At 44.9% G+C, this 15288-nt stretch overlaps 2 protein-coding genes across 2 annotated transcripts; one reads left to right on the forward strand and one right to left on the reverse strand.

The window, feature by feature from the left end:
• Window positions 1-564: 564 nt before the first annotated feature.
• Window positions 565-3520, forward strand: LOC136451369 (endoglucanase 2-like). Its single transcript, XM_066452077.1, is given in 7 exon segments — window positions 565-621; window positions 623-817; window positions 1037-1249; window positions 1514-1714; window positions 1807-2722; window positions 2824-2886; window positions 3013-3520. Coding segments are annotated over 7 exon segments (1947 nt in total). The 3' UTR covers window positions 3315-3520.
• A 7266-nt stretch (window positions 3521-10786) lies between these two features.
• On the reverse strand, window positions 10787-14412 carry LOC136451370 (uncharacterized). Its single transcript, XM_066452078.1, has 6 exons — window positions 14154-14412; window positions 12249-12355; window positions 12102-12146; window positions 11932-12019; window positions 11401-11494; window positions 10787-11308 (listed from the first exon to the last, which is right to left on the reverse strand). Exons 1-6 carry the CDS (start codon window positions 14282-14284, stop codon window positions 11078-11080), a joined length of 696 nt encoding a protein of 231 aa, XP_066308175.1. The 5' UTR covers window positions 14285-14412; the 3' UTR covers window positions 10787-11077.
• Window positions 14413-15288: the final 876 nt, after the last annotated feature.

The raw sequence follows: 15288 nt of genomic DNA on the forward strand, positions 1-15288 counted from the left end.
GAGCAGCGGCGGATCCAGGAAAAATTTTAGGGGAGACTGAACAACACATACCTCTGCTATTCGATACTAAGTCTCAACCTCACCTACATATAGAATTTTATCTAAAAATTCATGGGCCTCTAGGGGTTCTACTGCTCCGGTACTGGTTGGGGCCCTGAGCCGATCCGCCCCTGAGAAAGAGTGCTGGACTTCTGAATCATCGCAGGAGTTCAGCACAGTAGCCGTTGTCTTGTTTCGCACAACCAACCGTCTGCCAAAGATTTTGGAAGGATCACAGCGAGCAAATGACAAGCGGATCAGTAGCCCGGGGCTGGTGCAAAGTTCCCTGAAACCAGGAGTCCAGGAGCACAGCAGAACGGTCAGCCTTGCCTTTGTGATGCAACAAAAGTTTCCTTTCCTCGCTTCACCGTCGGCCTCTCGGCTTCTTCCCCTCCGCCCAGCGCTGCTATAAATACGGCCGCGGCGGCCTTTATTGCCTCCACCCAAAGAGATCACCGCTGCCCATTGCGCCGTCCCTTCCTTCCTTCCTTCCTTTCTCGGCTAGCTTCTGGGGTGCCCTCGGCCATGGCCAGGGGAGGAGGACGAGGAGGGGTAGCGCGCGGCGCGGTGGACTACTCCATGGTCCGTCGTTCTTGTTGGCATCGTCCTGTCGCTCGCCGCCGCGACGCAAGTGGCGTCGGCTGCCGGGCACGACTACCGCCAGGCGCTGAGCAAGAGCATCCTCTACTTCGAGGCGCAGCGGTCCGGGCGGCTCCCCGGCAGCCAGAGGGTCTCCTGGCGCGCCGACTCCGGCCTGCTTGACGGCAAGGCCAACGGGGTACGCCTCATGGATCCCAGACCCCGACCTGCTCTCCTTGTTCTTGGATAGTGGATACTTACCATATTTGCGTGCGCATGCACGTCCCGCATTTTTTTTGGCATTTAATTTGGAAACAAATCAGCATTTTCTATATGTATCTCGACTACATACATGGATACTAAAACCAGCATTTGCGATGGATTACACCTGCCGTTTTTCTTTTTTGTTTGGGTCCAGGTGGATCTGGTGGGCGGCTACTACGACGCCGGCGACAACGTCAAGTTCGGCCTGCCGGTGGCGTTCACGGTCACCATGATGTCGTGGAGCGTTCTCGAGTACGGCAACCAGATGGCGGCGGCCGGCGAGCTCGGGCACGCCGTCGAGGCCATCAAGTGGGGCACGGACTACCTGGTCAAGGCGCACCCGGAGCCCAACGTGCTGTACGGAGAGGTCCGTTCTCTTCTCGGTCGGTCGGTTGGTTCCGCTACACCCCGCCGCGCCGCCGGGCTGCCACGTCACCCTCTGCTTGCTTTGTCAACCCTCCCGTTTAATTCCATTCCATGATTCCATCACCTGCACCCTGCATGCATCCATGCACATTGCACTAGTCGTCGTTGGGTTTAAACTTTTTAAAACTACCTGGTTGTCAAGGGTCAAGGCTGTACATATGCATGATTACTGAAGGGTTCGATCGATTCTGTCGCACGCATGCAGGTCGGCGATGGTGACTCGGACCACGACTGCTGGATGCGGCCGGAGGACATGACGACGAGTCGTCAGGCCTACCGCCTTGACCCCCAGAACCCCGGGTCCGAACTCGCCGGCGAGACCGCCGCGGCAATGGCGGCGGCCTCGCTCGTGTTTCGCAGCTCCAACCCCGGCTACGCCAACACTCTCCTCCAGCACTCCAAGCAGGTACGTATGGCGGAGACCTGGATCGACATGCATTGTACGATTGCGTGCATCTTCTCCGAGATTGTTGACGAACACGATGGAAATGTTTGTAGCTGTTCGATTTCGCGGACAAGTACCGGGGGCGGTACGACAGCAGCATCACGGTGGCGCGCAAGTACTACGCGTCGTCGAGCGGGTACGGGGACGAGCTGCTGTGGGCGGCGGCGTGGCTGCACGAGGCGACCGGCGAGTCGCGGTACCTGGACTACCTGGCCACCAACGCCGACGCGCTGGGCGGCACTGGCTGGTCCATCAACCAGTTCGGCTGGGACGTCAAGTACCCCGGCGTGCAGGTCCTGGCCGCCATGTTCCTCCTGCGCCGTGGCAACGGCGGAGCGCACGCCGACGTGCTGCGGCGGTACAAGCAGAAGGCGGACCTGTTCGCATGCTCCTGCCTCGGCAGGGGCGGCGCCAACAGCGTGCGCCGGACGCCCGGCGGCATGGTCTACCACCAGAGCTGGAACAACGTGCAGTTCGTGACCAGCGCCGCGTTCCTCCTCGCCGCATACGCCGACCACCTCGCCGCGGCGGGGCAGGCCGCGCAGTGCCCGGACAACAGCGGGTCCGCGCAGCCGTCGGAGCTCCTCGCGTTCGCCAGGTCCCAGGTGGACTACATCCTGGGCAGCAACCCGAGGGCGACGAGCTACATGGTCGGGTACGGCGCCACGTACCCGCGGCAGGTGCACCACCGCGGCGCCTCCATCGTGTCCGTCAAGGCCAACCCATCGTTCGTCAGCTGCCAGGCCGGGTACAGCAGCTGGTACCACCGCCGGGGCGCCAACCCCAACCTGCTCGACGGCGCCACAGTCGGCGGGCCCGACGAGTACGACAACTTCGCCGATGAGAGGGACAACTACGAGCAGACGGAGGCCACCACCTACAACAACGCGCCGCTCATGGGCGTGCTCGCTCGATTGGCCGCCGGTCATGGCGGCGGCCGGTTTGGTCACGACTCTGTCGCCGTCGAAGGTAAGTACTAGTCTACTACTCATGCACTCTGATCTGATGCGCTTGGTTATTTTCAGACAGAAACTAAACTGGGCTGTATCGATCTGTTTCTTTGCCTGCAGAAGCTTCTTCCTCCACAGCCATTAATGGCGCTAATCGGACCTCACTGCCATCTCCTTCTCCGGGTAATCACTCGACGTTTTCTACTTCTTGAATCTTGATGCAGTAACTGCATGAACATACATGTCATCCGCTTGCTTCGCCGTTCTCGAGATCCTCTTGACTGATGATGACTGTGCATGTCGCTGCAGCTTCTGAACACGCGTCGCCCATTGAGATCGAGCAGAACGCGACGGCGTCGTGGACGGAGCGGGGCAAGACGTACCACCGGTACGCGGTGACGGTGACCAACAGGTCGCTCAAGACCGTCCACGAGCTGCACATCGGCATCTCCAAGCTCTACGGCCAGGTGTGGGGCGTCTACAAGGCGCGGTACGCCTACGTATTCCCGAGCTGGCTGTCGTCGCTGCCCGCCGGCAAGAGCGCCTCGTTCGTGTACGTCCAGGCCGCGCCGCCGGCCGACGTCTGGGTCACCGGCTACAAGCTCCTGTGAGACGGCACCCCGTCGTGAACGTTCTGTAGTGAGTGTCCCTGTGTGTTTGTGTCATTGTGTGGAAGAAGTGAAATGAAGGTTTAGGTTACAAGAGGGGCAACGAGTGATGGGGCTAGTAACAATCTCGGTCATCCTCATTGTCCATTGATATAAAAGCTAAGCAATCCACTAGCAGCTAGAGTGTGTTGCTTGTGTAGTCGTGTGGTGATTGGAATTGGAATATTAAGATTAAGATGAATTGTATGCTACAACTACAACATAATGGAATTTGAGATTCTAAAAAGACTGGGTTTGGATAGATGCGCAGCGGTTTGATCTCTTCTAGGCCCTGTTCGGCTGGCAGAATTTTAGCTGAAACTGGCTGAAAACACTGTTCTGGCTGAATTGTTATGAGAGAAAAACACTGTTTCGGTAAAAAAAAAGAAGCCGAACAAGTTGAATATGGGGTAAGCCGAAAAATTTATTCTTTTCTTGCATGTAGCTTTGTGGTGCAGATGTTTGGCCATTCGAACCCAAGAAGTTTTCTCCAGTGGCTAAGTTTGTACTATTTGCATACTGGTGGGAATTTTGTTCACTTGAAGTCACAGTCACTGATTGGTTTACCAAGATTTATATTCTCGATCAGCACTTTGACTCGCTTTCCAATAGCCGCAGTGTAGCCCGGGAAACAACCTTCCAAATCCAACGGCTTATCTAGTTTGAAACGATAGCCTGTTTGTTTGTTGGTTTCAGCCAGCCCAAACTAGTCAGTCAACAGTGTTTTTCTCTCACAATAAACCGACACTAGTAAGCCTAAACCAGCCCAAAAACCAGCCAGCGAACAGGCCGGATATCTTCGTTCGACGACACTAACCGGCGAACGTTCATTCAACCTGATCCCAGCGATCGATTATCCGACAAACGGAGTTGCCTAAACAGGAAACCATTCATTCCGCCTGACACCTTTTTTAAAAGTCTGATGGTGTTCCATTCTCTCTCTTTTCGGCAGACGCTCGCGCGCGCCTCTTTCTCCTGTCGCGCGCTCCGACGCGCAGAAGTTTTCCCTTTCCCGCTCTCACGCGCGCCAATATTTTATTTTATTTTTTGAAAAGCGCACAGGCATAGAGCCCGTTTATTTGCCTGGGGTTGACTGGTTTGATGTGAGAAATGTTCCGGCTGAAAATTTACGATCATTTATGAGGGAATAATCCCAGCCGAACAGGCTATAACACTAGCTGAGTTACATAGCATAACTCCAAAGAATAAGTTAAGCATGAAAAGTTATACAACATTACTTTTTCTTTTCTGTGTATCGAGACCCGTGCGTAATTTAAATTCACTTTTAGGTTTCATTAGCATTTTTTTCTTTTCAGAAACTAATCATTCGGAAACATGAAAAATGGTTTAAAAAAGGGTGGGGAAGAAAAATAAAAGTAACTTTTACAAGCTATATTATAGAACAAATTCCATAATATGATGTAAACTTGCAAAACCATATAAATAATAATTTTCATAACTTCTGCAACTATGATAGTCTCAGCATCTCTGTAACTATGACATTGAGCGTATCTGTGTCTTCAATTGGAAGATCTGCAAAATATTTTAATGTTTAAAATAACAAATAAAAAATAAAGTTGACGACAAGAAAAAACATAAATTAATAGGAAACGTAAGATAACTACGTAACATTCACATGAAAACACACGTTAAATACATAACTCTGAACAATAAGTTAATCAAATAAGTTAGATAGTATACATATGAAAACACAAGTTAGATACATAGCTCTATACAGTAAATTAATCAAAAAAGTTAGGTAGCATAAACATTAAAACAAATTAGATACATAACTCTATAGAATAAGTTAATGAACTAAGTTAGGTAGCAAACACATGATGACATGAAAACAAAAAAAATAGATAAATAACTGTGTTATTTAATATAGCACAAAAAACTATATATGTGATTACCATCACAAATAGGCATGAAAACCTACAAGAGAAAAAATATATAATTTGAAACTAGAAATTCACATAACATTAAAAATAAAGAATTATTCGACGAAAATCAAAATCAAAGATCTCATATCGGAGGAATCCAAATTTATTTCAGTTGTATAGAATAAGTATATAATAAAACACTATAGCTAGTACTTGGAGAATTCATAAAATGACGAGAAGAAAAATGCAACTATAAATAGGTTGTCTAATACTGTAATTCAGCAACACCATGTCAGGATATGCAAAAACTACCTTTCAGACTATAAGTCTATTATTTTGCTATGTAGTGAACTTTGTCCTATTTATGAACTGGTATATGAAAAGTACAAATGGAACTATAAGTATGGATTTTGGTATATAGAGAATTTCGTAATTGTGAGACAAGTTATGACCATAACTTATGAAAGTAACTCATGGCATAACTTGGCAAGACATAAGTTATTCACAACAACTTATGCACAAAACTTAGTCCCTAAAACTTATGTAGATATGTTACACCGCACAACTTATATTTCTAAGTTATACAACACAAGATATGCAGAATATTATGTAGTGAACGTGTCCTAATTATGAAAATAAGTACATGCATGGAACATAAACTATGCATTCTGGTATATTTTGGAAAAAAATGCAAAATACAATGGATATCACTTTGCCACATGAAAATAACTCCAAACAAAATACCATTGATTCAAAGATTGCTTGGACGTAGGCAATTACATAGCACAATGTCAAGTACATAAAGAGCCTCTTGAGGAGCATCTAGTTGCCTCCCAGCTAGAAACATAGCCAAATGATTATAGTGAGCGCATGCGGAGAAGGGTGTTTCTAGATCTTGTTAACACCATATACACTTGTCACCATTTGTACTTCACAGTTTGTTCTACACCATATCACATATTTTTAAATACAATGTTGCTAAATTGAGTTTAACAAATTGACTATTATCTCTGAAGGCAGCAACACACCATAGAACTAGTGTAATTTTAGATAGGTCAATCTTGTTGAGGAGACTGCAATGCTTTTTCCATGATGTACTCGTCGTCAAATAACTAAATTTAACACGGATAAAAATAGGTTATTACTACCTAGGCTAGGCATAACTACTTAAAGTTAGCACAAACAAACTGTGATGTAGCTCAGAACAATGTGGGCATAATCTATGTTGTATATTGTTATAATAAGCTAATGTCGTGACTCTCATGCATGTTCATTTGTGGCTAGAAGAAAATTCAGGATCCATGTAATTAAAATTAAGACATGATTATGACAGTGCTAAATAGCGCATTTCACTTTGATCTAGAGATGAGAAGGCAATGAAAAAAGTGAACTCACTGCTCTTATGACATCGACGCTAGCACGTCGTCAGCATAACATGACAACACTGCATCTTCACTTGGAAGATCTAGAAAATATTTAATATATAATAAAAATATAAGAAACTTGACAACAAGAAACAAAAAATTAAGAGCAAAAGTTACATAACATAAGTAGAATAACACAAGTTAGATGTATAACATGGATAGTAACATAGTATGAAAAACATGAAACTAAGTACAATAAGTTAATCAATAAGTTAGGCAACATACACATAAAAACACAAACTTAGATATGTAACTCGATTACAGAGCATAGTACAATAAACATAAACTGTAAAAATTCATAGTCTAAGTTAAGAAGAGGAATTGATTACATAACTTAATAAACAGAATAAAGTATGTGACTACAAAAAAAAATGCTTAAGTTAACTAGAACATGATACCTGTTATACCCCTGTTGATCCAAATTTTGTAAATCCTGTACCCTGACAAGTTTAAAAAGGTGTATAGATAAACATTCATTGAAACATACAAACAAAATGTACAATATGAAATCTTATGTAACTATTTGGCATGACATGGAAAGACATAAGTTATGAAGCATAACTTAAGCACATAAGTCAGTCTGTGCAACTTATGTATATAAGTTATGCTATACAACGTACTCTCATAAGTTATACAACACAAGTTATATACATAACTTATACAAGTTATCATGTAACTATGATATACAAGATCTTTGTAAAGTACAAAGACAACCAGCATAGGTAGTCTTAATTTGGATTGTTTTCCTTGCATGGAAACATTGAACCAAAAGCAATTGGTTTATCAAAACTATACTTGAATAATATGACAAGAAAAATGAAGAAAAGTAGAAAATATATACTTAGCAAGGATACAACAAAACTTGAGGCGTACCATTGTCCTTCCATAACTCACTAGGTCTTTAAAAGTGTTGTTTTGATATGCACAATTTATCTTTTGGAATAATAGCTTTTTAAATATATCTATTGGAGTTATCACAATGTCCCACATTTTTTCTGCAGGTTCACTCTCCATGAGGATTTTACTTGCCATCTATCAGGACCTTATTTTGTAATGGGGTGGAGGTATGTGGTTTTGGGTGCACCACTGACAAAGAACAAAGGCCATAAGATTTTATTACATAACATGCTTGCGAAAATTCCTGAGTTAACAAGATTTTATTTCTAATTTGTTTATGAGTGAATCTGAGATTTTGCATCTATTTTTCTTCTTGATAAAACCTAGAGACACTCAAACATTGTACCGCTCTACATTTAGTTATACCATTTTCAGTTATGTATTAAGAACATTGATTGACAATCCGTTTTAAGTGTTTTTAAGAGATGAGAGTGACAGTGTTAAGATCTATCATGTACTGTAATATCCAAGAAAATGATAAGGCTCAAGGACTCTCATTAATTTACTACAAATCAAACTATCAGAGTAGAAATATTCTACATGATTCAAATTTGATGTAAAAAATAATTTTGTCTCTATAGTACACATGACATGTAGTGCCATTCAAATGGCTATTTTTCTCACAGATTTGCAAACGAAATTTGTAGAAGATTTCAGCAAAGTACTAAAATTTGTTAATCATTTTAAATTAAGTTTGATGTAAGGCAGATGACAGTAGTAGATGAATCATCTTTTTTCTATACTGGGAACCTTTCGGGTGAAAATATCAAATCAGAGAAATCTAAAGGTCTAATTTCATCTCAGGTTTCTAATTTGTCACTTCTAATACCAGCACATGCCCATCCTATTCTAGATAATTACTGTCACACAACTACATAGGGAGACCATCTAATATGCTTTTACTTTAACATGAGCACAAAACTAATATGTATGATCCAATCCAACCAAAACATAAGAAAATGATAAGAAAACCACCAGTGTTTAGGTTTATAGAATCACAAGTCGCCTCTAACAGAGCAACCCAATGGTATTAGAACGAAAACAAACAAATCTATTCACTCCTACATAATTGCTAATCACGCTGCTTGGATTCAATAGTTGTTTAACTATTGGTTCTCAGATTTGGGGACTCAGCTGTGTGTTTTTCTAGTGAAACTTTAATTGGGCAGCTTTTATCTATGAGAAGAATGATACAAATGCTGATGTGTGATCTTCAGTAAGTTCTGGTAGCATTTAGTTGTCCCCTAATACCTAGAGCATCAACATTCATCAAATAACAGCAACACACAACAACATCATTTTCGCTCATGGCAGCCGAGTACACGAGAGAAATAGTAAAGTAAAACCTAGTGGATACTTGCCGAGATATTTTCCTCCACGGGCAGCAACTCTTCATTCCTCTACAAATCCAAACACAAACCCAAGGTGAACAAAAAACACAAATCAGACTTAGCAGAACTAGAGATAAGAGGAACAAGGGAAATGAGCTACTCACCGCTAGGGACGGAGAGATCTCCGCCGTCTCTGTGGGCATAGCAGCGGTCGGACTCCAGATGCCTGTTGCTGTACAAGTGGCCGAGATCCGCCATCTCCAAGAGCCCGTAGTCAGACGGGAGACAGAGATCCACCATCTCCGATCGCCGATAGTTGGACATGAGACAGAGATTCGTTGGCTCCGAGGGGCGAGGGCCGGCCGGGAGGGTGAGATCTGCTGCCTTTGGTCGCCGGTGGCCGGGAACCACTACGAGATCGGTTGCCTCCTAGCGCCATCGGCTGGACAGTGGGGATATGATGCCTCCGTCCGCCGGTGCCCAAAATGCATCGAGAGAGAGAATGAGAAGTGCGAGAACGAAGGAGACAGGAAAGTCACCGGAAGGGGAGGGGGTATAGAGAAAAGTAAGGAGGGGTAGAAAGAAGGTGGACCCTACAAATAATTGCACGCGGTCGGATCATTCGCTGTAATCCAGACGGGTGAACGCTCGCCCAAATGGAATTGGATTATTTATATATTTACCATCATTATGATGTGAGTGGTATAAAAAGTACCATGTCAGTGACTCATGTGTCAGTGATACAGTGTAAGATGCCATCCGTAATAATAGTAATTATGTAAATGCCCCAATGGAATTGGGTCGTTGATGGCCTGATGCTCCGAGTTTGCGCCTCTTATTATAATAGAGGCTCTAGGACTACCTGAGCCTTCGTTATACCTTTTGAGGGCTTAGAGGCAATAAAAAAAGTGCACTCTAACGGGACTCTAAGAGGACCCTCAAATCCTCCTCCCACCCCTTGGTCCTAGGGCTCTAGACCAAACCTTTAAAAGTCCGTTTCTGCAATTTCCGTGCGCGCTTCTCTTCCCATGCCACATAAACTCATTTGTGCGCCGCTTCCCCACTCGTGCACGCCGCCTCCCCTGCCGCCGCTAGATCCAACCTCCTCGCCGGCTCTTGGCTGGAGACGAAGCCGTAGCATGACATCTTCCTCTCATAGCGCGACCATCGAAGAAGTGCTACGGCCTCCTCTCCTCTTCGTGTGGCTGTCAGAGAAGCCGTGAGGTCCCGTCGCCTAGAGTCCCCTCCCTCCCGTAGTACTCGACTAGATGCAGCTCTCAGCAAGCGACCTCTGTGCGGCTCCTTGTGCTATGCTCTTCCTCCCAATCCGATCCCCAACCTTTTGGCTGAGAAAATCAATGACAAGTAGGACCCAAATGTCATTCTCTATTGGAATGAATTTGATGGCTCCATTTTAAGGACCACTGCTAGAGTGTATTAAAAAATTAAGGTCCTCAAAAATAGGAAAAGTCCTTAAATAAAAAGTAGGGGTCCTATTTTGAGAGTCATTGCTAGAGTTACTCTTATCTTTGAACTTGACTTAGGGTGTCATTGAGGTCCTGAAACTTAAAAAGTCCCTAATCGTACAACGTGAGGTCTAAATCACAAGTTTAACTTCTAAAGTCCCAAATCGTATAATGTGAGTCCAAATAACAGTAAGTCCGTATAACTTGAGGATGCCATCTCACAATAACTTGAGGATGCCGTCGGAGGTCCCAAGCTTCTAAACTGGACATCAAGTCCCTAAACTTACTAATCGTATCACATGAGGTCTAAATCACAATTAATCTGCCCGCCCCACTAAGATAGAAAAATAGATTTCAATCAAAATCATATATTCTCCTATACATCAGACTTAAATATGATTTCAATCAAATATAGAAAAATAGGACCTTGGCACATTCAGATAAGATATGTATTGCTCAGTATAGCTTTGTTAAGATGCCGACAGATGTTTATACTTTTGTTTCATACAGCAACACAATAATGGCCTTTCACTCGTACACAAACATAACACGATGAGAGCTCTCAACTGAACCAATGCTCTGCTGGTCTTTCACTCGTACACAAACATAACAACGATAAGAGCTCTCAACTGAACCAATGCTCTGCTGGTCTTTCACTCGTACACAAACATAACTACGATAAGAGCTCAAGGCGCAGAGACATCTAAGTTGTACACGGCGTTACCATCACTTCATGTACCTCTGAAGAAATTTACGGTGGAAATCACTCCTGATGGTATCGTTGATGAACCGTTTCGGTGTCTTGGTCTCTCCACGTGCTTGGTTCTTGAAAACCACATCATCGTCCCACCTTCTCTTAACACTGAAGGAGCCAGGATTGTTGATATTAATCAAAGGGTTTCCCCGCATCAGTTCAGCCTCCTTCATCTTGGCCTCCTCTTCTGCTTGTTGCCGCTCCTGAATGGAACAATTCTTGTTATGTTCCCATAATCCAAATGTACAAAAACAAAAAATCATGACACAACGACAAAGATGCAAAGATAACAAACCTTTCTAAGCTTCTCCTCAGCTCTTTCTTTCTTAATCCTCTCAAGCTCTGCCATTAGAGCTTCAGTGTCGTCGTCGTCATCATCATCTTCATCGCTGAGCACAATTTGGCATTCAATGTGTAAGAGCAACCAAGCATAGTGAAGTGGTAAACCGAAATAAGATATTTGCCTAAACAATGTCAAGAAAGATGTTGCCTTATCTTCTGTGCACATTTGAAGTGAAGGCAGCCTTATCAAAGGAAACTAAACGTGCTACTATGCTAGGCAATAATGGATAACAACCACTACTCCAGAAGTGAGTAGTCTCTAGCCTTGTGGGTATACGAACCACTACCCCAGAAGTGAGTAGCCTTGTGGCTATATAAATTTTTATTGAAGGTGACACGGGAAAAAAAATTGAAACCATTCTAGAAAATAGTTAATGCAGTTGCAAGTCAAGTTCATCCTGCTAACAAAAGAATAATCCTAGCAGCATTTCAGAAAAGTAGGGTTCATAAAACACTCATAACTGAGAAGGACAATGGTACAGACCTCTCATCATCACTTTTAGGCTCCACATCAGAGTCATCTGCATCAATTTCTCGTGGAACTATCTTATCCTCTGCCTCTCTCTTTGAACCTATGAGTTACAAGAAGAAAGGAATAAGTCACCACTAAGCCACAACATAAACAGATATTGATGCTGTGTTCGTTCCACCAACCTTCTAAGAGTAGCTGGCTTGAGCTTTTCCGCCGGTCTCTTTCTTCTGCAGGCAAGAAGATACACATTGTTACTGATTGTACATACCAGTCAGAAACTTATCCTGAAGGGAGAAAACAAAAGAACGAGACAGAGAAAGTAGGTGTACCAGCATAGGACTTATCCTTGGAAGAGTAGTGCTTGTGCTCGCGTTCCTCAAGTTCCTCCCTGAGGTTCCTCTTCTGTAACTCCTCTTGGGTCTGTTGACCGTCTTTTCTGTACAAATGGGCAAAACTAGTGAGTTATGGAGGGACAAACCTCAGCCTGAAATATTCGCAACAAAAATACACAGCCAGCGGAAATATATATCTTAACCATGTCTGAGGGGGCTAGTTGTGATTCCCAGATACTAACAGGGAACATATACATCTTTGTAAGCAATAAGTTGGTGATGCTGAAATTTTCTTTGCCTTAATGAAGCAAAGGCAAAGATTAAGATTCGTAAATGACTACAGTTGACATTGACACAATCATCACCTCTCCAATGTATAAAAACACTAATACATTATACAACAGACAAGACATGTAACCAAAATCTATATTTTATGCCTTGTTTTCCTAGACAATATAGAATCTCAAGTTACTAGCTGGATATTGGGAAATCTTCAACCATGCATAAGAAACTCGCTGGCCCTTTTCGATTTGCATATGTAATCCAAATTACATACATGGTGGCAGTCATACAATCGTTGAAGGTGGAGCAAAAGTAAATGCATATTCCGTTGTTTGCAAGCGGTCAGGTGGCGCAGATAAGCTAAACAAGCGGGATTAAGCACTGTATAATTCTCCTAGGAGACACCATACCAATTCAGTGTAGTAAAACATGCATGCCTTACCAGAAGCTTTAAAAATGAACAGCTATGTACATGTAACAGAATATTAAAAGAGGTTGTTGAAGAAAATAATGAACACTTCTTCAGGTCCCTCGACCAAATCAAGCATAAAGAGAGTGTGAATTAAATTTGTGCACCTCATGAATGTAAAAATAGATAAGTCTTAGAAATGCCCGATGCACCACACTATATCCACCTTTCCTAAATACCAACTAGGAACTGCATATCCTGCATCTTGCCAGCTAACTATGAATCCTGTTATCAAGTCAGGATCCCTAAAATGATTTGCTTTGTGTTTGTCAATAGTTAATTAGGCAACTGGATCCAACAATATAACATGTTTACATGGATTAGGATTAAGGAAATTTCTGTCAGGTTCTATTTCTCAAAATTCTTCAACCACTTCATTTTTTGGACTACAATCTTAACGGTAAACTGGTGGAAAGTGGATGCTGTGGAAGCAAGATGTCCTGCTGGATGTCGGTTGCAAATATGTAGATGATCATGGCAACTGAACAACAGCAGGCAGCCATCTGCTTCGGTTTTTGGTAGACTCTGCAAACAACTGTTTGATGTTGTACTTACAAAGATTATAACTAATATATCAGCATGGCATGATTTGTAACCATGAATATAATATGTAAAATGAAATGAATAGTCAAATGGCCTCAACATCAGCAGATAGCGGCGGTAGACATTACTTTGTACTGAATGGCATTTTAATCTATTGAAGTAGTGGTAGCTGTAATATAGCAGTAAAGCAACTCCAAACAGATGTAAGAAAAGAAAATGATGCTGGAAGAAATTAAAACCACGACCTCTTATTGATATTTCAATATACTTTGCAGCACTAAAAATAAACTGATTCTGAAGCATTAACGCGGGCACTAATTGTAATTCGGTTTTTTATAAGCAGTAATAGATAACACCTGGTACAGAAAGGTTATCGAGCGTGATTAAGAATCCTGTACTGGACAATTAGCGAGGCAAGTGCGAAACTCTACAGGCTAGGGTTGGGCACCGGCGTATGAGGCGGCCACACCATGGCGATTATCTCGTGCTAGCATCAAAGCAACGGCAGGTGCTCTAATCGGGGAATCGGCCCCCAAATCGAAAATCCTGGCCCCAAAAATTGAGGAAAGTTCCAGATTAGAGAGGCAGATGGAAGGGAGAGAGAGTACCTGGGCTTGAGGGAGGTGTGCGCGGCGAGGTCGCGGGAGGAGTACTTCTGGGAGGGGCCGAAGATGCGGGTGCCCCCCTGCTCGTTGCCGCCCTTGGCCGGCGCCCAGGTGGGGCGCGCCGCCGTCGTCATCTGCAAACCCTAGCCGACAAGGGAAGCTGCGGACGCGAGAGGAGAGGTGAGGAGGAGGGAGACGACGCGGTCGGGTTCGGGTTGGCCTTCCCCGGGGCTCCGAGACACCAAGGAGGAGAGGAGAGGTAGGCCGACGCACGAGCTGACGTCACGCGACGAGGAAGGCGGCGGCGGCCCATGGCGACCGACCAGTTGCGTACGTGTGGTGTCGTGGGCTTAGATGGGCCAGTCGACTGGCCGTCGTGACCCACCCGTGCGGCCCGCCATGCTGCTGCAGCTTCTGAAATCTGAACACGCCTCGCCCATTGACATGGAGCAGAACAAATTAATGTCTACCGCCCATCAAAGAGCCGTCCAGCGACAAGCAACCTGGGGTTCGGTGACGGGACGCCACACGACGTGGTAGGGTGGGTGGTGGGCGACGGTGATATCATGCGCGGGAGTACGTCGTCCATGATGAGGTGGCGGCCAGCCAGGTTGAACACGGCGAGGACACGACGGCCATCGTCGCCCTGGTGCTCGAGAGGTACCTCGTCGCTCGTCGGCAACTACACACGGCGCCTCCAAGCCGGCCGGTGTTATCCTGCGACCGCGAGCACGTATGCGTGGATCGAGCGAGCTCACTGCTGAGCACAGGTGAATCTATACATATCTATAAAAGACGTGCAGCCTGGGATCTCCGACCGCTCTCACATATCACTGTTCCGGCAACAGTCAACGCCATTTGCTCGCTCCAGGATCACGATCGAGCTCGCCGTCGCGGGATGACGCGGCCTTGGAGTCGCCGCCGCCGTTTGTGCACCATGACGACGACGTACTTCTCGTCTATACATATCTATAAAAGACGTGCAGCCTGGGATCTCCGACCGCTCTCACATATCACTGTTCCGGCAACAGTCAACGCCATTTGCTCGCTCCAGGATCACGATCGAGCTCGCCGTCGCGGGATGACGCGGGTTCACGCTAGCTGGCGACCACCTCGTCATGAACGCCTCTTGCATCAC

Source organism: Miscanthus floridulus, chromosome 5 (genome assembly GCF_019320115.1).
Source record: "Miscanthus floridulus cultivar M001 chromosome 5, ASM1932011v1, whole genome shotgun sequence".
NCBI lineage: Eukaryota > Viridiplantae > Streptophyta > Magnoliopsida > Poales > Poaceae > Miscanthus > Miscanthus floridulus.

Bases quoted from the DNA above. Each gene is read 5' to 3' on its own strand.
- LOC136451370 (XM_066452078.1), bottom strand. From the start codon at position 14,284: ATGACGACGGCGGCGCGCCCCACCTGGGCGCCGGCCAAGGGCGGCAAC. The intron at 12,147-12,248 runs GTACACCTACTT...TCTTGCCTGCAG, and splicing joins CAAGGATAAGTCCTATGCTG to AAGAAAGAGACCGGCGGAAA. The intron at 12,020-12,101 runs GTTGGTGGAACG...TGTAACTCATAG, and splicing joins AAGCCAGCTACTCTTAGAAG to GTTCAAAGAGAGAGGCAGAG.